Source organism: Vanacampus margaritifer, chromosome 8 (genome assembly GCF_051991255.1).
Source record: "Vanacampus margaritifer isolate UIUO_Vmar chromosome 8, RoL_Vmar_1.0, whole genome shotgun sequence".
NCBI classification, from domain to species: Eukaryota; Metazoa; Chordata; class Actinopteri; order Syngnathiformes; family Syngnathidae; genus Vanacampus; species Vanacampus margaritifer.
Genome location: NC_135439.1, coordinates 18,546,751 through 18,568,033, shown reverse-complemented (window position 1 = coordinate 18,568,033; position 21,283 = coordinate 18,546,751). Strand labels below are relative to the sequence as shown.

At 42.9% G+C, this 21,283-nt stretch overlaps 1 protein-coding gene across 4 annotated transcripts; it reads right to left on the bottom strand.

The window, feature by feature from the left end:
* Positions 1 to 429: 429 nt before the first annotated feature.
* Positions 430 to 20,004, bottom strand: zhx3a (zinc fingers and homeoboxes 3a). Of its 4 annotated transcripts, none has more exons than XM_077572572.1 (4): positions 19,695 to 20,004; positions 3,680 to 6,461; positions 2,511 to 2,563; positions 430 to 1,970 (listed from the first exon to the last, which is right to left on the bottom strand). In XM_077572572.1, exons 2-4 carry the CDS (start codon positions 6,301 to 6,303, stop codon positions 1,960 to 1,962), a joined length of 2,688 nt encoding a protein of 895 aa, XP_077428698.1. In that variant the 5' UTR covers positions 6,304 to 6,461; positions 19,695 to 20,004; the 3' UTR covers positions 430 to 1,959. The 4 variants fall into 4 exon arrangements, with proteins under 4 accessions (XP_077428698.1, XP_077428699.1, XP_077428701.1 ...); XM_077572573.1 differs by lacking the exon at positions 19,695 to 20,004 and adding an exon at positions 8,766 to 9,422; XM_077572575.1 differs by lacking the exon at positions 2,511 to 2,563 and having other exon boundaries at positions 19,695 to 20,003.
* Between the last annotated feature and the right edge of the window lie 1,279 nt (positions 20,005 to 21,283).

Below are 21,283 nucleotides of genomic sequence, written 5' to 3'. Positions count from 1 at the left end.
AAAACTCCTCAAAAAACGCATTTGTGCACAAGAAAAACAGCCTTGTATTCTTGTTGGTCCCATTGTGGGACTGATTTACCTCAAATAAGATTTGGCATCACTGTCTCTCCTCATGATTGCAAAATACCCACAACAGTATTTCTCCATGATGAGAGAATCATTGTCTACCAAATACATATCTGAGTCCAATCTCAACTCCCATCTTGTCTTGTAGTAAATAAAAAAGAGAGAGGGGGGTGGGTGAATGGAACCAGGCCGAGTTGGCCTGTTTCCTGCCAGTTTTTAGCTATTGTCAGCGCTTCGCCAGCAGGTGGCGCGCTAAGCAATGCAGAGGCAGAGTCATTTCAAAAGTATCCCACAGCTTTGTTTTCTGGCATCATTTTCACTCCCGCTGCAAGGTGGGCTTTGGAACAAATAACACAATTCTCATTGGTGAGTATTCAGTTTATTCTGTAAAGATTCAGAGAAAGTGTAGAAAGGATGATACAACAGTGCTTTATGATCAGGCTATTTCATAAAAGTTTTTTTTGTTTTTTGTAAGCGATCATTACACCGTAAGTCCAGATTCCATTTATCTCAAACCAAAATAAATTTGTAACATTCGACACAAGTGCATACACTGCTGGTAGGAGATGAACCTCCAATTTCACTTTGGATGGTATAGCACCGTTCTTAGCTATTAGCAGCTTGACAAGGACGCAGCTTAATAGGATATCCATGTAGTGACTGTTTATATAAACACAAGAAAATTCAGAGGAGAACTTAATTTCTCCCCATTTGGCTCTCTAGCTAGCTCGAGATCTCACTCTGTCAGTGTCAAAGGATCCAATTGGTAATTTAGCTTTCAAACAACAATTGGCCAGCCACGATATTTGATACAATATTACAGTTACAGCTCATATGAAAACATCTCCAAAGTGTACAGAAAAGCAGCACACGATTTTTTTCTTCCACAGATATAGACCAACAGCGATCCTTGATGCACTGGCTTTTTATTTTATTTTTTTCTCTTTAACTTTACAGAAAGCGCAGTAGCTGGAAAGCGAGCTGATGGACAAACAGGCCATAAACACACGGACAGAGCTGAGTAAGGCAACGTTAGCGTGACAAGCTTGTCTCTGTTCAGCTTGCAGGGCTTTGTAGGTTATTGATCTGGGAAAAGCTGTCAATACCTTTGCAGTGGGGCAGTGGGATTTTGAGCATTGCTGTCTTCATTAGTGCATTGTTATTGTCTCTTGCGTGTAGCTGAACCACAAAGTGATCACCAACATTGATACAGGTCTAAATAAAACATGTTTGATTGCATCTGGACTTACAGTGACTAGAAAAGTAAATAGAATTGGAGGAAGAAAAAAAAAAAGCAAAAACAAAAAAAGTAAAAGTCAAGGCAGTGCTGAAGTACTGGTTGCTAAAAAAAAAAAGTAAAAAATATCACAAAGCCAACAATAACATTTCTTTGACACATCTTTTGTCCATTCAGTCAGTACAACCCCTCTTTTATAGTGCAGTTTCGATCATATACTGTATATAGATTTCTCGCGTTGACCCCAAAACATTATCTCTCGGCCTCATCCCATCCTATTTTTGTTCATTCAAGTCAGTTTTCCAGTCAGTGTGCGTCTTCTTTCTTTTCTTTGATCCCTCGACTGACCTCATTGTGCACCCTCCCCACACGACCACAAAGAAGCACGAAAGGCTGAAACATCACAGGACTGAAGAAGGTGAGAAGTTCTTTCTTCTGACATGGGAGGAAGTGATGGCAGATGGAGGAGGAAAAGGAGGGGGTGGGGGGTATTCACAGTTACAGTCAGAGTCTTACGGTCCAGCTACAATCACATTTGCTGTCATTACAAACACTCTCTTTTTCTTTTCTTTTTTCTTCCGGAGCCCGGCCTTGGAGCAAAGCAGCCTTGTACGCGTGTTCCGAGCGACTTCATCACACCTCCAGCAGCTCCATCCTCAGGCGATCCCTAAACATAAGCAAACAAACACAACGAGCACAAACAGGTGAGCATCGGATCGAGGTTATATGGAAGCAGCGTGCATCTTGGAAATCCACCCCACTGAACACAATCGCCATGATTTATTCACATATATTAGCATGCGCTCTCAAATCTATAATTCAATGGGGTAGACTCCTACTTAACCTAAAAATAGCGTCTTCTTTTTTTTTTTTTTTTTACATAGAGTTTTGATTGGCTGAATGTAGCATGACTTAAAACTGAAACTGAAAACAAGTTGGTATGCTTTCATCACTTCCCCTGGTGTGTAATTTTATTGACTTGTAATTTTTTCTGGTACATTGCGGATTTTTAAGCGAACATTTTTGACCAAATATAATAAAAAATAAACAATACAAGCTCAAGTTTGGTGTAGCACGATGTTGTTCAAAAAGCAAGAAGAAGAGGCAGATAAGTTCACCAACTAACCCCCAACTAACTGGTGGGCCTTTTCAGAAAGTTAAAGCAATACTTAGGAACTTTTTAACCTTACAGCTAGTTGAATGGTACCTTTGTCATGGCTTGTGGGGGTCTGTATCGCTTTGAGGAGGGTGGCAGGAACCCTGCCACACAAAAACTACAAATGTGAATGGCATACGTCACTTCCCCCTTTCCTTATTTGCTACAAAGACAAGAAAAGAAAAATGGAGACTATCCGGATATAAGGACAGTCAAGGATCAACATTAGCCCGGATTTCACTCACTGACGTGAGTTTAAAGACGACGCTATGTGCTGGCCCTCATGGGAAATATGGTCTTCCTACGGGCAAAACACTACCGCTTTTGTCCTATGGTGCCGCCATAATCAACAAAAACTGAAAGCTCGTTGGTGTTGCTTTAAATCTGCTAACCTTTATAGCACCTTCCATAAACTTTGTGGAACTTGCCATCAAGAATTCTTATAATGCTGTAACATTTAGCTAATTTCTGTTAGACGTCTATGGCGTTTGTGGGTACGTCTGAAATGTAGCCCCCGTGATAAACAAGAGATCATTGTATAGGTCTTTTTTTTTAGGTGTAAAAAAACAAACCTGTCCATATTTAAGTAACAGTTGGCGCTATAAACCTAACCATGAGGCTGTTTTAGCCAATCAGAAGTCAGAGGAAAATCATCTATTGAAAGCTGGTCCAATAACAATAAAGATGGACAGTTAACAGGCAGAGTTTGTGAGTTTTACATAAAATTAAAATATGTTGCAAGTAGTTCAGACTAGAGCGCAAACAAAAACAAAGTAGGAACAGAGGAGGATGAGACAGATTAGTCAAATTCTAGTGTTTCTCACATTTTATTCAACGCCATTTGTGGGCAGAGGACAGTTCTGCTGTCATTTGCATTTAATCTTTAAGAATGTTTTGTTTTTAAATGTTCATTTAAAGTACAATTTTGATATCACTTAAATATGTTTGAATTGTAAAATCTAATCAATCAATATTTTACTTTTATGTGCAATACATTTTAATTGAGTCATTAGGGTTTGATTGCTAGCTGGCTAGCTAGCTAGCAAGCAGATGATAAGATAGCTAGCTAGATAGATGTTGTTAATATAGTTTTTTTGTGTTTTCATTTTTCAGAGAATAATTTAAATAGATTTATAGCGTTTTGGCAAAAAACACTTTTTAAAAACAATAACTAAATCCCAGGCTTACTTCTAGGGTTTTGGCCTGCTCATTGCAATTACCTGGTCTGATTGGCATCATTGGGTTGTTCAATAAGTGGCTGGCTGGCAGTTAGCTGCTGATGGTCTCTTTCTGGCCAGGCGTCCTTCAAGACTCCCGGCTGTGTGGAGGTCTCAGCTTTGATTAGCTCGCTGCTTCCTTCAGTCCCCATCAGAGCGTGCAGTGGTGAGTTTAAATCCTGCCATTGAAGCCGTTGCTCAGCGTTGACGTCTCCTTCTCCTTGGAAGGATTTGTTCACGTCTTGTTCAGTATGCTTCTTTTTGGCAGCCGGCTGGTCCTTTTGCGATTTGGCTTCAACATCTCCTCTGCCACCGGCTTCCTGCGCATCAACAGCTGGTCGCAGATAGCTCTCCAGCCACTTCAGCTGTCCGTTCTTGTGACTGTAGCGGCTGTCACTGAACCAGCGCACCACCTCGGACTTGGGCAGGCCCGTCTGTATGCTTAACTCCTCGTACTGCTGACTGTTGGGCCAGCGTGCGCTGGAGAAAGCCTGGCGAAGGATGCGCAGCTGCTGGGCGTTCTTGTTGGCCCAGGGGGGCGAGAAGAACCCTTCGGTTATGTCTGACTTGTGTTCTTGATGCGCAATCTCAGATGTGCTCTCGCTTTCATTCATTTTCAGCCTCTTGAAGTTGATCTTGAAGGGTTCCATTTTCAGCTCTGAGCAACTTCTGTCTCCGGTAAAAAGGTCGTCGTCCTTGATAAGTTGCTGTAAGATTGACATGCCTTTTATGCTAAACTCCTTGTTGCGCTTGCCCTCATCCATGACAGATGAGGCGCTTTTTGTGATGACGGTGGTGCTGGTGGTGCTTTGAGAAGGGGAAGTGCTGGCATGGTTCACGTGGGGCGCACTGTCTTTCGGGGCGGGGTGTTCATTGGTAATACAGCTGTCGTTGCTCTGAATGTTGACTTGCTCGTCCTTCCTCAAGGTGTCCGCCTGCTCTTGAGGACTGATCACGCCACTGTTATGATTGTTATGATTGATGTTGCTGGTGTTTTCTATGGCGCCGTGACTGTTTAAACCTTCCAGTCTCGTCAGTAAACTGTTGCGTGTTTTGTCATTGGGGGTAGCAACATGGTGCAAATCGTTATTGCTAACATTTGTCAAGCAGGCGGCAAAGCTGTGGATGCCGTTGGTGGGGCTGTTACTAACGTTCTTCCGGGAGACATTCTCGCCACTAATTCCGCTGCTGGAATAGCTGGTGATGCTGCTGCTACTGCTGCAAGTGCTGCTGCTACTGCTGCTGCGGCTGCATCCGGCCGCCACGTCCGCTCTGAGGCCGTTGCTGCTCTTCTCTGGCTCGGCTTGGATATTCTTGGTGGGCTTCTGCGCCGTCCTGACTAGAGACGGAACCTTCTGAGGGAGAAGCGGAGTAGAGTACGAGACCCTTGTCACGTGGGGATTTGTGGACATGCTGGCCTGCTTGGCTATGACTCCAACCGGCCTGGGTCTCACACCGAAGGGGACTTCAGCCATGGGAAAGTTTGGTCCTTTTGAACCTGAAGGGGCCGTTATGGTGTGGTGGGTAACAATGTGATTGACATGACGCTGCGTGGCAGGTTGCTTTTGGGGCGCTCCGCCCTGGAACACGGTGTTGAACATCTTCCTCCTGGCCTCTTCGATTTCCTCCGGGGACCAGCTTATGCCCTGCTTGAGTCTTTGGGCAGTAAACCACAGTTTGATCTGCTCTTCGGGGAACTCCGACACCACCGTCAGGTAGCAGAGCTCAGCTTTGGTCGGGTAGGGGAACTTGCCAAAGGAGGTCTTTAGAAAGCTGCTGGTGTCCATGGCGGCATCGTAGGTGGGGATGCTGCTAAGAGGGATCATCACCTTTGGAAAGTCTTTATTGGAATCGGAGGAACTGGGGGAGAAGAGGGAGGGAGTGTGCTGGTGAAAGACTTGGTTGGACACTGTTGTCGCAATCATGTGACTAACAGCTGTCCGCGGCATAGCTTGGGCGCCAGAAACGCTGAGAGCCCCGTTTTGGAGTTCAGGCACATTTGTCAGCATGTTGGGGTCTACATTTTTCCCACTGACTTTCTTCAATACTTCCACGGTATGAGAGACTACAATCTTTTTGTGCTCTCCCTTGGCTCTCATCATCTTCGCGATTGGGGTTTTGCAAAGGGAGATTCCAGATTCTCGGTAGTGGTCTCCATTGTCCGTGAAGAGGCTTTGCTCCACTGTCGTGACGCCGTCCCTCTTGTTGACACTCAGGGAGGCGGTCATCAAGCCCTCCATGATCTTGGGATGAGTGTTGGCGTTATGCAGCGCCAGAGCCTCAAAGCGAACAACCGAGATCCCACAGTTCAGGCAGTAGAAAGTAGGCTGGGCCCTGAAGTCCAAGTGGCAGTTGTGCATGTGATCCAAAAAGTAGTTTAAATCTCTGGACTCGAACGAGCACGGGGGGCAACCGTACGTACCTCCTTTCTGCACCTCGCTGCCACATTCGGATTTGGATGAGTTGTGAGAGACACGGCCGGACTCTTCTCCAGAGATGCTGAGTATGCCGTCTTCCGGGATTGTGGGTAGGAGTTCTGGTAGCGAGCCCAGTATAATTTCCTCGCGCACATGTTTGGATTTGGATGGTATCATGCAGGGTACGGTGGATTTCCTCTTGCTGGCCATTGTGTCGCTTTGTGGAGATGGGAAAGTGAGTGATTGATTGTCCGGTTTGATGAGAGCAGAGGGCGAGCGGAGTTTAGTGTCATGGATCAGCCACAGTGTTGCTTCATGCCTTCTGCTGCCGCGGGACCCTCGTCCAACTTTAAAAGCTCCCAGGGAACCTGTCAGGCACAAAAAAAAAAAAAAAGAAAAAGAAAATGAGATCAAATGACTCCGGTAGTCAAACTTGGGGTGAGTGTCGAAAAACAGAAATAGTAGCTGACCAATCGATTGTAAGGATGCGCAGCACACACAATACTTCTTCTAACACATAACAGCAGTGTGAATGTGGGGAAGCTAATAGCCCTACGCAGAGTAATAAGTGTAGGTGGAAATACAGTGTGACAATGTAGGTGGTGTTGCTCCACAATCACAGCACTCAAGTCAAACACTTCCAGGCCTTATTTCTTTAGCTCAAAATAAAACCAGCTTATATAAGTAGCATTGAGTATCACAGATAGATGTAAAGCAGATATATTTTACAACCTCGTTTGAAAAGCTATTGATAGCATCAAAGCAGTTATTGACGATTCGAAATAGCCTTGTGTCAGTCTTAAAAAATAGACAACTATGTGTATTTGAAATGACTATACAAAGACAATGGCAATTAAACAGGAAGGTGAACACACACACACAATCACTCGCACCTGTCAGGGTTCTGTCAATTTATTTGTATTTTCAGAATACCATCTTGCTGTCACTTCTCATCAATTCCAAAAGACACCACGCGGATCAGCACAGCCAGCATTGACAATGTCTCACGTTTGCCATATTTGTTGTCTTCCTTGACTGCTGCCTTAGGTTTAACTCAGCTAATTATTAATGGCATGTGTCCGCGCAAGTATTTTTTTTTAGCAGCGCTTCATGATACAAAGAAAGAAAGGTGTAGTTAAACTGTAGGCTTGCATGCCAACTATAGCCAAGGTGCATAGCGAGTAATGTGATTTGCCGGGTTTGAATGTGACCGAGGATATTTGTTGCCAGATGCCACCTGGCTTCCTCAAGGAAGGAGTTATTATCAGTGAATAAATATTAGCCGCACACTTCCTCGGGGATTTTCAACCTATTGAGTGGGGGTGTATCCCCCTCCCCCCCCCACACACACACCCTTGATTGATACGCATGTATCCCACCTTTCCAGCTGTTTTACATTGCATCCGGGCAAAAATATACAAAAATATGCACATTGTTTTTGTCTCCAGAAGTAATGAGTATTCATTTCATTTTTTAGAAGGGTGTCGGCACTGTAAAATATCAACTTAACTGTGTATCTCCAAACCTGTAAACACACATGGATTAAATTACAATTTTAAATTGACAGTATTCAAATGCATGTAATCTGAAAATAAATGTCTATTTGTTAAGTGTGTATACATTTTTGTGGCACATCATCATCATCATTACATACACCTGTTACTATCTAATGGGAGCAAATGCAGCAGGAGCCTGACTTTACAAGGATACTCATGCTTTGCTTTAGGGGTGTTAAAATTAATTGATTAATCGACAAGTAATCTCTTATCAAATTAATTATTAACTATTTTAATTAACAAGTACAAAAATCGTTTAGAGCATTGTCTAATTTAAAATAGTCCAAATCATTTGATTCTAGCATCTCAACAGTAATTATTCTCTAATTTCTGTAGTCCTTCATGAAAGCAGATTGATTATCTTTTGCGTTTAATCAAAATAAGACATTTGAAAACATCTGTTTTTACTTTGGAAAACATTGACCTAACCAGTCACTGAATCAAACAACATCAATTCATTTGTGTGTTATTGCTCCGTTGTCATTTAGTTGTTTTTTTTAAACATGGTTTTGTAATTTACTCAAATGTGGAATAAATTTCATCTGATTATTAGATTAATCGATGGAATAGTGACAGCCCCTTGATTGATTAGAGTGTTATTTATTTAACACTGTGCATGATTAGGGTTGTTTGCATCACTTTTTTTGTATTTACATTTGACTTTGAAACGCATGTGGTGGGGAAAAATGTAAACAAGTCAAGATGTATCTAGTGGATAATAGTACAAATATGTCATATTGTCACAGTATGACAGAATGTTAGAAAATCAGTTAGAAAAAAAAAGTAAAATACTTGTGTCCTAATTTTGGTTTACTGTGCTTCATAAAAGGGCAAAAATTCTTTACTCCTTCCAAATACAGCTCCTATACAAGATTTTGAGATTGCACACGTGTTTGTGTGAGGGTTATAAATACATTTCAGAATAATTTTGCTGGCTCAAACTATCGTGTTGTGCGTTTGCTAAAATGCATGGATACAGCCAAAGTACACACATCACCGAATGCGCAAATCCATTTGCAAACCTCATCCACTGTCTTATAGCGCTTCAGTCATGCACGGCCAATTTCTCTCCTTTCTTCACTGTATTTATTATGAGGTGAAAAATATGCCACTCACCAAGTCATACATATTCCAATTTTGAAGACAAAAAAAAAAAGGACACTCTCGCCTGGTTAGTGTCACATCAGCAATACAGCTGGCTTTAATCGCAGTGTAGGAATGGAAAGTAAAAGGGGTGAAAAAAATGGGGAAAAAGTGAAGAAAATTCTTCACCCTCTGCCCTCGGAATGAACTTGTGACACACAGAACCTCCGATCATATTTCTCTTGTCTTCTTTTCTGGGACTGGAGAATTGTTGACGTGCGGCGTGCTGGGGGGAGTGAATCGCTCTCACTCTGTCCACATCACACCGCTTTAACCTCATCTCGTGAGTTGATCGGGCCTGAGAGAAACACCAACCGCACAAATTCAACGTTCATACAACAAATTGCCAAGATCCAGTTTAGCTAATGTGTGTCGGTTATATAGTTACATATTTGACAGTATTTTTTTCATCACGAAGCGTTTGGACGCAGTGAAGAAGCCTTCCACAGACTTTCATTTTACAGAAGCCACCCTGGTGGCTGGTAAATAAAAGATGAACCTGTTCGGAATTAAAACCCTCAAATGACTGCCCAACAGCACTCGACGACCACGGATGGCGACAAGCTCCTTGTGACTACTTAAAAAAATAATTAAAAATTGGATTTTATTTTACAACTGACAGCTGCTGCTTTCACACAGGAATAAAAAACAAAACAAAAAACAAACAAAACAAAAAAACACTAAAAAAAAGTAGGTCACCAGCATCTTATGCAGTAATCCTGGTTGACTGCATCCAGACGCAGGCATGTGCTGTACGTTTTCAGTGCCAGACAGGTCATGATATCCTCAGATGGAACACTCAATTAACCCCTGCTAAGGACACCGTGTTTGTTCACCCGAACAAAAGATTTACAAGCGTGTTCACGCAACAGCAGGACGGAGACATGCACATTTGAAACATCTGCATGAAAGATGGCATTATGCTTTTGGAGCGTCCAGACAAATCAACATTGACGCCATTTACTCTAACTGCGCTACGGATGACGACATTTAGCACATCAATGGATCCTCACAGCACAGCAATCACAACAAAAAGGTTCTGGTTTCGAATCTCTCTGCTTTTTTTTTTTACTTTCTTTCTGGGTCAACTAACTTTTTGCATGTTCGGTTCGGACAACTCTACATTGCTTGCGTGAATGTGAATGGTTGTCGGTGTCCGCGTCAGCAGACAAAGTGCAATTGACTCGTAAGCACCCCAAGGCCTTATTCCGTTTTTAACAGAAAAACAGAACAACACTGTGTTGCTTTGAAAGTTAGTCTAAGCTTGAAAATAATCGACTCAAAGTATACGTTTCTTAATACAACCCCGCTTGCTATCATTTCTGCCGTAAAGTATATATAAAGGAACAGACCATAGTGGATCACTAAGCTACGTTAACATAGTCAGATTATATTTACAGTAAGTATATGAATGAAAAACTAGAAAAATTCCCGCGGAAATTTTGAATGGGACTGCTGACTCTTGCAAGGTGGAAAGACGCATGAACTGAAGAGTATTGATGCATTTTCAGCCGCTTGCTGATAAGACAGACAGTCAAACACAATTATATACTGAAAATTCTCACACATCACTCGCGAGGATTAATGGAATTTGAATTAATTGCAAGGAGGAAACAAAAATAATTAAAACTTGTAAATCAAGGAACCTGTATACTTACATTTGTCCAATTTGGAATAAGACGTGGCTAATCAAAAGACGGGTTTAGATAAGGACAAGTTTGTGTGAATGTATGTAGTGGATCTTTTCAAATTGCCCCCTTACTACTCTGACACGCCTATTACAATGTTTTTTAGAGGCCCATCATGTGACCGGATATTATTTTGACAACTTTGTTATCTGTACAGGAAAAATAAAAACAGAAAAGAAAAACATTCCTAATTGTATTTGGTCTCTGTCATATAATTGTACCCTAAGGCTGGATATACACTACATGGTTCAAGTGGGTTGTTTTGTAGACATGGGCAGTGGAATTAGGAAAAAAACTGACAGAATTGGCAAGGCTTTTACCAAATGTTGATACAAACCCCAAATGGTTCGATATCTGACAATATGACAATCGTAAATTGACAGATGGGCTATAGGCAACTAAATTGGAATTGGACAATTAGACCTACCGTACAAATAAAACAAAGCGTGTTTGTTTGTCCCTTTGAGGACATTGCCACATTCACAAAACTGTTGTGGCTTGGCCCATCAATATATTTCAATGTGTGGCCATGTCAGCGAGAATTGCTTTCAACATAAACGGTCGTGGACAGTGAGTCTAAGGTCGCGGGTGACGATGTTCCGCCTTTGGTACTACTTCAGAAGCCAGCAAATTCCAGAGTCAACTAACTGCTCCATTATGCAAATTGTTTTTTTTAAATGCTGGGCTGACATAGATGACAAATACTTAGCTAATTGTAATTGGCTGAGGCTATGACTGAACTACTGTCGTGGCTTGTTTTTATGTAAATTCAATTTAAATCTATTTAGAAAACTCTGCAATGTATACTGTGACTTTACATGCAGTCACTATTTGGGTTCATGTCAAAATCCCGTTTTTTGAAACAATCGAGACAGCCCGTTTCCGAGTTACCCCCGCATACATATTTCCATCTACAGTGCGACGCATGGACATCAACATCATTGCGCAAATAGACGTCACTTCCGCTTTTAACTTTCTACCATTAATAAAAGACTGTGTGGCCATGTTACCCCATTTTTGTTTAACTCTGCTTGTGTATTTCTGGTGAGTTGCGTGCCAGACACACAGACTTATATATACACGCACGTGTGTGTGTATATCTATCCATCACAATTTGCCACAGAGACAGAAAATGCTGCGGAAAAATGAATGTATTCAAGGCTCATTTAACGAGTGGCAATGTAAGATGGCCACCACAAATACAAGTAGTTCAGACCAAGGTTCTTTACGAATAGAGCATGAGCAGAACACAAACCAAAAATCCATTGAAACTCAGATTTCTTATTCTTGCTTTTCAAAACCCAAATAAGATCAACATCAAGGTTTTGCACATTTTTACAAGGTCTTTCAAAACTCCCAAAATGCCGGTATTCATGTTTTGAAAGGGATTTACCGACTGTATGTAAACATACGGAGGTCATTTCTTGACCTAACACTTGGCTGAGGACTTTTTGTGTGCCTTAATTTTGTAATTAGCGTATATAGAAGGCCAGCTGTGCTGCCGTGATTAAACTAAACTACGCCATGGCCAACTTCTTGCGAGAAAAAGACTCGGCGTTCACATTAATGGTGCGTCAGTATTTATTTGTGTGTGTTTTGGGCAACTGAAATACGTTTTACTTGGTTTTATATATTCACTTTAACAACGTTATTCGATGACTATGATGTCTGTTGCTCTGTCGCTCTCTTCCTCCCACTGGCCAAAAGTGATAAATACATTGATGCAGCCATTGTAGTCAAAAAAGCTGTCGAAGGCTCCTAGAGCGAATGCACAGACGCATGAATGGCTGGAGAAGGTAATTTTGTAACAATGCTGCAGTGTTACTCGAGCAGCTGCGTTAAAACGGGACAACAGTCAACGGCAAGGCGGAGGGGGTCGAGTACAGTAAAAACAGCTCAGTCCCTCGGTGACATAACGCAAGACGAGCTCACAGTTTGCATAAAGAATCAAGTCACCTATCCAAAGGACGTAGGGCCCACTTGATGTGGGAGAGCGTGACTTGAGGCACAAAACAAGGGCTCGTTCCCGAGACAGCGGCCCATTCAGTGGTGCCCGTGAAAAGGCAGGATTTGTGTTTCGGTGGCAAGGTGAACAAAGCGTCGAGCAATAGTGTCCCCACAGGGTGTCACATGGCCGCTGTGGTGCTAACGCTCAGATGCACCTTTCTCCTGGGCACCCACGCTTACAGAAAGCCTGCCGCCAAACTGTTGCTCCATTGAAAAACAAGCGTTTCCAACCAAATGGGATTAGGCTCCATTCTGTTGCGTTTTTTTTTTTTTTTTAACGTTTAATGTGCTTTAATAGCGGCTTTACGATGTGAAGGAGGGCCTGCTTTTATACTGTCATTTCCATCGCAGTATTATATTTACATGTCATTAATGTATGATTATAATCTCCACTTTTCTACGACTGAGTGCTTCTACCTCCGCAAGCAGCACCGGCGTCCTTTCATCACTTCATAAACTGCTGCAGCAATTAGAATATTACAACGTGAAAAACCTACAGCGCGCCGCCACCGGAAAGAGAGGCGAGGCTGCAAAGTGGTTGCTAGACATTAAAATTTAATTCAAAACAGCCCACTGATGCAGACACTCCCAGATTGTTGGGTCAGCTACAGTTGACATGAACAAACACAGATTTGTGTTTTTTGCACCGCGCCGCCTGTCACATGAAGGCGAGCGTGGCGGCGGGAGGAAGAAGAAGCAGGACAAAGGAAGACAAAACTCAGACGTCTGGGAGTAAAGCGAGAGGATGACTGATGATGATGACAGCCGGCGCTCTTTCAATATTCCTCCCTGCTGACACCTCCTAGTCGGGCGTCTACACACTCTCACACACTCCCTCCTCACCTCCGCAACATTTAGCGCCTGCGACGCTCTCAAATCTTTCTCTTTGAACCAAATAACTGGCAAGGAGTCTCTTGATGCGGCGCTTGCAGAAGAGTTCAACACAAAAGGAAGGAGAGAAAACAATCTTTCACTCTCAAAATATTTGTTTTGTGGTTAATTTGCCCTGACAGTGATAAAAAAAATAAAATAAAAAATAATAAAAAAATTGCTCTATAAATGGGGTAAAGGGGGAAGAGCCCTGACAGATCCATTTGAAAGATCAAAAAATGTGTCCAGAGGGAATATTTTCTGCCTGGCGTCCAATTGAGGATTGGATGTCATGTGAGGGGATCAGCTGGACACCTAAATAAAAGACAGAGATAAGGCAGAGACAGAATATTACTGTCTTGCAAAGATTGAGAACAATAGAGGCTCATTTATGAGGCAAACGTGACCCGGCGCTTTGGGCTTTTAAGACGTCTCACTGTAGACGGGCCATAGTTGCGTTTGCGTCCGTCGAAGCAGAGTGGACGGCTTTCACATCATCTGTGCCACTGTACGGCGTGAAGAAGTGTGTGGCTGGAGTGATACGTGTGCTGCAATCCAAGTGGGAGATGTCAGGGTGATTAGCACAGCGTTTAATAGAGCGACGTCCACGCCGGCTGAAGACAAAAAGTGACCTCCAAGTGTCTTCGTCTCGCTCGCGCCCTCTTTTTTTTTTTTTTATGTCTACGTCCGACGTATTTGTGTGTGTTTGTGTCTGAATGTCTGCGGCGCAGGTGTTGTCAGCCATCTCGCCTTCTTCGTCCTCCCTTTTCTCTCTCTCTTTTACACACACGCACACACATGCACAAACCCCCCCTTACCTCCATGACTGTAGCCCCGTCCACTGGGAGACCGGTCGGTCGTGCCACTCATGTGTTAACATTGCCATGGCAACCCTTCTCCTCCCCTTGCCCACTATGCCACACACACACACTCAATGCCGAGACACTCGCACACGCCCACCAACCTCAAGACTCATACACACTGAATTCCTCGGACTGCATCTGGCGCAGGACAAACTTTAATCCACACAGGCCTGTGAGCCGCATCGTTGAAAAGTCCATTCACGGTTCGGGTCCCTTTCAGGCAACTTCGGGTGAGGTCCGAGCCATTTTCTTCCAAACCAAAGCCGCCTCTCCGCCTCTCGATGGGCTTAGTTAAGGAAATAGCACAAGTGCTGCAAATGACCTCCTGTCGCCACGTTTCTCAATCAGACGCGGCAGTGACATACTTAGCGTCTCCTCGCACGTGTTTGCTGTTATGTGTTAGGGCGCAGCTCGCTGCGGAAAGCGTACATTGTTTTACAAAGCCTTCTATCTGCGGCCCAGATGAATGACGGACAAATAAACCATGGCGCGCCGAGAGAAAAAAAATTCTGAGTCACGCATCCTTTTACATCACTTTTCATGAATAACTTCTTCAGTTCTGTAGCCAAGACTACAGGCATTCATTTGGCAACTTAAGAAGAAAAGGAAGAAAGATGGCGGCGTACCACACATTGTACTGTCCATCCTAAAATGGCTGACATCACAGCCTCATCCAAGCCTGGCAACTGCCAGCTCCTGCATGGGACAGAGAAAGTGGCAGGGGTTCTTTCCCCCACTATTCCCACGTCACCCCCCACCAGAGCACAAGTGTTTCTTTTGCTTGGAACTGTGCAAACATGCTGTTTTAGAGCGGGCCGAGATTCGATATAGCCGAGACGGACGACAAAGCGCCCCCTAAATAAAAGCTGAAAGCCCTGACTAAATTGCACCTGCATAGGACACCGTCACGTCGCTCTGGGACGAAAGAACCAAACCCTGCATTGTGGTTGCGAGCGTTTACTGCGAGGCTTACGAGGTATGCAGTTTGCATGAAAAACAGCAGGAAATTTGATTGGTTTGGCATTAAGACAGTCGATTCTCTTCTTAGAACTTAAGGAATGTTGAACACTCCAAGTCAGCTAAATCTGCAAACCATGACCATATGACCTTCCTTGGTATTCTCAGGCAGGGGTTTCATTTGGAGCTGTGGGAGGCACACACACACGAGCACAATAGCTAAGAAAGTGCTGTCAGAACAGCGCACAAGTGCGCGATTGCAGGTACACGCGGGCGTGAGTTGCCTTGCGCAATTGTCACCGTATACAAGCGCTCTGAGGTGGCCATAATGGACAAGAAAAGGTTTTTTTGTGGGGAGTGTGTGTGGTAGGCGGTTGTGAAGCCACCACAGAATAGTACAAAAAGTGATAGCAAAGAGCAAAAATGGTTATGATGACCCTTTCACACTGTATGGTACCTACATGGGTCCGCTGTGTTTTAGTGGTTGGTTTTACACTTCATCCAGCAACAATGTGGAGAACGGGGGTCTCTCTATTCACTTCTCCACATGCGGACGGAGATCATTTGTATTCAAGAGGAGACTAGCGAGTACAAAAAATAAACACCGCAGCAAAGTGGATATAAGGCACAACAACAGCGCTCGCTAACATTAGCATGTGTGTTTATTGTAGTTTCTAGCCGTGTACAGTATTCTCTTGGACACGGACTGATCTGCTCAAATGCTCTCCTGTACTTACAATAATTTTCCAGGTAGCTTATGAAGGAACACCTGACCGACTAAATGATAAACCACTTTCCGTTATCTCTTATACTTAGCAAAATGTAAACAAAAATGTAGCAATGGAAACTCGCTTGAAGTTGAAATTCGTTTAGGTTCTCGCGGCGCATTGTAGGGCACAACCACTAGAAACCGAGTGAAGATCTGACCGCATCCTTTCTCTCTAATGATCTTTAGCACTAAGTTGGAACTACCTCGAAATGCTTTGCCAGTCTTCTTTCGACCGTTCAGATCCATTTGGTCTGTTATTCAGTAAAAATCAAACAAAACTGATTTTAGCTGCTAATCACCAACAAAGAGTCAAAAAGAGAGAAAACGTATTAAAAAAATAATAACTCAATTTAACAGCGACGTATAGCAAGGGTGTGTATCAGCAAACATCGAACTTAATTAATTTAATTAATGTGCTCAACCAACGGAAACCCTACTAACCAGATACTAACTAGAAAGATGCCCTCGTAGTACCAGGTGGACAGCTAGAAGAGCTGTGACGAGCCGGAAATGGGCATTTAGGCGACGCAGGAAAAAGATAAACAAATTTCTTTCTCTTAACTACAAGTGCATCTCAATGAATTAGAATACCTTTTTAAACGTTTAATTAAACAGTTTCATTCAAAAAGCGAGGCTCATATTTATATTGAATCATTAAATGCAAAGTTAAATATTTCATGATTTTAAATAGATTTTAATTCAAAATGATCTGTCATGCTTTTTGGGGGGTAAATGTTTTGTATCAAAAGTACAAGTGGTATCGGTGACTACTCAAGAGCTGACTAAGTAGCCGTAATTTCATAATTTCAAGCTAACAGCTCCTATAAAGCCCAAATACGCCAGCTCAAGAAATTTCAACAAGTCCAAAAAAGTCATCATAAATGATAAAAGAACAGAACGTATCGTGGGAAGTGAGCTGCATTTAGTCTTAAGGTGCAGCAACTCACCTCTCAGGTAAACACGGCTGCCTCCGCGCATTTGCCACTTTATCAGTCATTCGTCATGAAAGCTATTTTTACATTTGACTTTCTTTTCATTAAAATTCTCATTTAACACTTGTATGACAATTAAGGATGGTACTTAAATCACTACCTGGAAAGCTGCAGATAGTTATCGTGGTTCATGCCAATATTTTGTTGTATGAGGTACAGTAGATTGCAGATTGAGGGACAAAAGCGGACCCAAACGCAGTCCTATTTCTGACGGGATGAAAGGGAGACTGGCTGGCCTCATTAGAGCACAATTCCGAAACACGGCAGCCCGTTCCCAGCGTACATCCGGCTGGAACGAAAACCTCCACGCACACACAACTCACCGGGCCAAGAGCTCGTCTACCGCGTCTTACTGGTCAAGCGCACACACACACCCACCCACGAGTCAAGTATGAAGCATGTCCACAGGACAGCCGACTACCATACTTGTTCTGGAACGGCCCTGTGGAAAACCTCAGTCCTTTCCTTGACCTACATTATATGTAACGCCCTCACATGGTGAAATAATTAAAGCCCATTCCCAAAATTTGCCAGTGAATCACGCCTGTCGAGCTGGCCGGGCTGCCACGATTCATCTGGCCTCTTGTTTCGTGGAGCCACATAGCAGCCCATGGTGGCAACAAACAGTCAATCAGGCAGACGGAAACACTTTCACGCTGTCCCTACTCGCGTAGCACTAAATTGGGATTGGCCATATAGTTTACTAAAAAAGTCCCACTAAAAATACTTGTATAGTGATTAGGGAGTAGGGACTGAGTGTAGAATTCCGAATGCAGCGACTGCGTTCAGAATCATTCATTATTCCCTACTCTCTATCACTATATAGGGATTTTTACATAGTGGACTGGATCCATGTGTCATACTGTCGCATAATTAAAATAACATATTGTTTTAAGATGCATGTATTTTACAAATTAATAAAAACACTTCTTGTCCATCTGTATTGAGTTGCTTTACAGGTATTAAAAATATATATTTTTGCACCACAAATCGGAAATTTGTCTCGTGTCAAAAATTAAGCAATACCCTAAAACAGAAAGTCATTTTTCAGCATTGGTGCAGTGCATCATGGGATGCGTCTAATTTTCCAGTGACCATAATTGCTCACTACTTTTCAAGTTGCATTAGGATACATTGAGGACACTGCATAGTGGATACTGGAGAGGGATTGATTTCAAATACTGTATTCGCCCCCGGTATTCAGGATTTTACCACTTTTGTCAGAGTAATGCCAGTACGTGTACGCTTAGTTGAGTGGTTACCTATACCAAGTACAGATACCATTAGAGTAATTTTGATACACAAAATTTCTTTTAAACCATTGGTAGATTAGTTTTATGAAAAACGTATATGTTCCAATATAACATTTTCCCTTAAAATTGCATTATATTAATAGCAATCTTTTTTTTTCCATTTGTTCATAAAATACATATTTTGTAAAGCAGACACAATAAAATGAATAAATACTTAGGGATGGGCGAGTACCAATACCAGGTATCAATGTCCGGCCGATACCCGGCCTTATTTGAAGGTACTTGTGATAGCAGCTGCCCTTTTGTGGTTGTTTTAGGATCAGGAATTAGAAATGAGAAGAATAGAAAATCACGATTAATTTCATGCAATTTTAAAGAAAGGGTTATATTGGGATTTATAGGTCTCAAATTATCTGTCAGGGTTTTTTTTTTTTTGGGGGGGGGGGGGATTACATGTATCAAAAGTATTAGTGGTATTGGTACTTGGTATCATTACAACTCAAATAATCATACGGGTATCGGTTTGAAAAAAGTGGAGTAGCCCGAAAAAGTTGCAATCAAAATATGCAGTTGTACAACTTCTTTTAACCGATACTGGTACCGGCCGCCATCGCAAGTGGCTGACCCGATACTTTGAAATAAGCCCGGTATCAGCCCAATGCGATACCTGGTATCGGTACTTGCTCATCCCTATTCAGTATTTACGTACACTTGTAAAAATGTTTCTTGGCCGGAATCCACACTCTGGAAAAATGTGGAAATGAGCAAGCCTTATACTTGTCTACTAGTGTTGACGTGTGCGCGCGCGCGCGCGCGCGCGTGAGTGAGTGGGTGTGTGAGGAGGGCAGAAGCACATGTTGGTGGGAGGAAGAGGAGGAAATGAAAGAAAGAGTCCTGTGCATTTGGGCCTACCATAGCAGGACGTGTATAAAGGGAAGGATTTGTGACACTTGTGCGTGCGTGTGCGATTCGGCCGTTTTATGTTATGTGTGAGCTCACACGGCTCTGTGTGTATGTGTGTGCGTGTGTTATACAGCGTGTGTTGTTGGTTGGCAAGTCTCTTCCAAACTCATGGCGCTCAGCAGAGGCAACGCGGCGTGTTGTGCAATAATAAAAAAAAAAGAAAGAAAGAAAACAGATCCGCCACATTGGAGGCTATAGCAAGCGAACAGGAGCGCATACGCAGCGGGCTCCAAGTGTGACAAAGTGACGCGTAAAGCCATTTCAAGTCCATTCACAAGGCTCGGGAAGCCTCACGCGACCTCCCGCGACACTTGCCAACGGTCACCTGGCACTCTATATAAACCTTAGGAACAGTCAAACCCTCTCCCCCAAAAAAGCCTCCACCCCCCCTCCACCTAGTGTCGCCATTTTATACATAGGCGACTTCATATAAACTACAGCAGCGGATCAACATCCACAATTCAAGAGCGAGACGTCATTTCGGTAAACAAGTTCGTAGCTCGCACTGCTCCGCCTCAGAAAGAGTAGATGTGTCCTTACCTCAACAGTCGGCACGGCAAAATGGAATCCGACATGAATATATAAATGAATAATATTGGATTAGCTCCGATCGCCGCGCTTTGAGGAGGAGAAGAGGCGAGCAGGGGGTGGGGGCTCTCCTCAAGTGAACCCGGCGAACTGGCGTGAACCCGTCAGTGACCACGGCAAGGTACATTACATGACAGGAGCTGCCCGGCCCGCTGCAAAACAACTATGGTCGGCGATGCAGCTCCAAAAAATATAGCCAGTGTATTTCCTAGGAGCACGTGATTGGGAGCGTCATCCAAAATCCAGAAGCCCTTTCATCTCAAATTTTGGAGAGGGGCGGGGATAGATGAGCGTGTGTAATAAAAAAAAAAAAAAAGGAGGAGGGATGTATAGGCTGGTTCTGTGCAACGTCACCAACCCCGAGACACACTGGATGGCACACGAGAAAGGAGGCACCAGTGCACTTGAACGCAGCCAAATATAGGCTAACCGAGATGAATGAAAACAGACCCAAAATCCCAGAAAGTGTTTTTGCCAATTGAGATATTATATGAGCAGAGGCAGTAGCGCAAAGTGTGTGAGTGAGTTGCCCAATAATGTACACGCACTCAGCACACTGCCTCTAAACCAAGAACTATTTGGATCTGAGGATTAAACATATTTTATACTGTATTCCAAAACAAATATGTTGCCAGGATACTTGGACATCTAAAATCCATACATGGTCTGGAATCCTGTTGAGTTCATACTTTCTTTCTTCTATTGGGCTGAGAGTCCAACATTCACATTAATGTCATTCTGCATCACAATGTGTGTTACTAAAACATGTAATGGCATGTGACAGCATTGCTATTTCTCAACTGATTCAAACACAATAAAAGAACAAAATGTGCAGCTTATGCGGGTGGATGATTTATTACTTTTCTAAGTGCAAACACTCCCTGTTTACAAAATATTGGCGTTTTTCTGCAATGCTGCTGAATTTGCAAGACGACAAAATGGTGGCCCAGTCGTTTGCACGTCTGCAAGTTAAAAGGTCCTCGGTTTGAATCTCAGCTCAAGCCCTTCTGTGTGGAGTTTGGGTTTCTCCTCCCACATTCCAAGGACCTTTTAATTTTAACTGAAGACTCAAACTCGCCCATTGCTGGAATTGGTTCTTTGTATTTATTTTGCCTTGTAATCCGATTGCCACCATCTCAGGGCGTACCCATATCATTGTCTTCAGGTCACAGCGAACCATAATGAGGAAAAGTGCTATATGAAAGCGTCACATCCAACAGTAACTTCTCTTGTCATTCATGAACAGTTATATTGTAAATTAAATAATTAATAATTTAGAAACAGGCAATGTGGTCAAACCTGGGCTCAGACCTTCTTGTGTGGAGTTTCTGTGCTTTTTCTCCATGCTCCTACAAGTACTCCCAACATTACAAAAACATGCAAACAAAGTTAATTGAAGACTTGTATCTGTGGAATAATATGCAAATACAAAACAGGGAACTATTGCAAGCCTGAATTAAAACAAAAACCAAGCTGTGAAAGCAAATATTAAAATTGTTAATGAGTTGATATAAATATTGTAAACATGAGATCGCTGAACC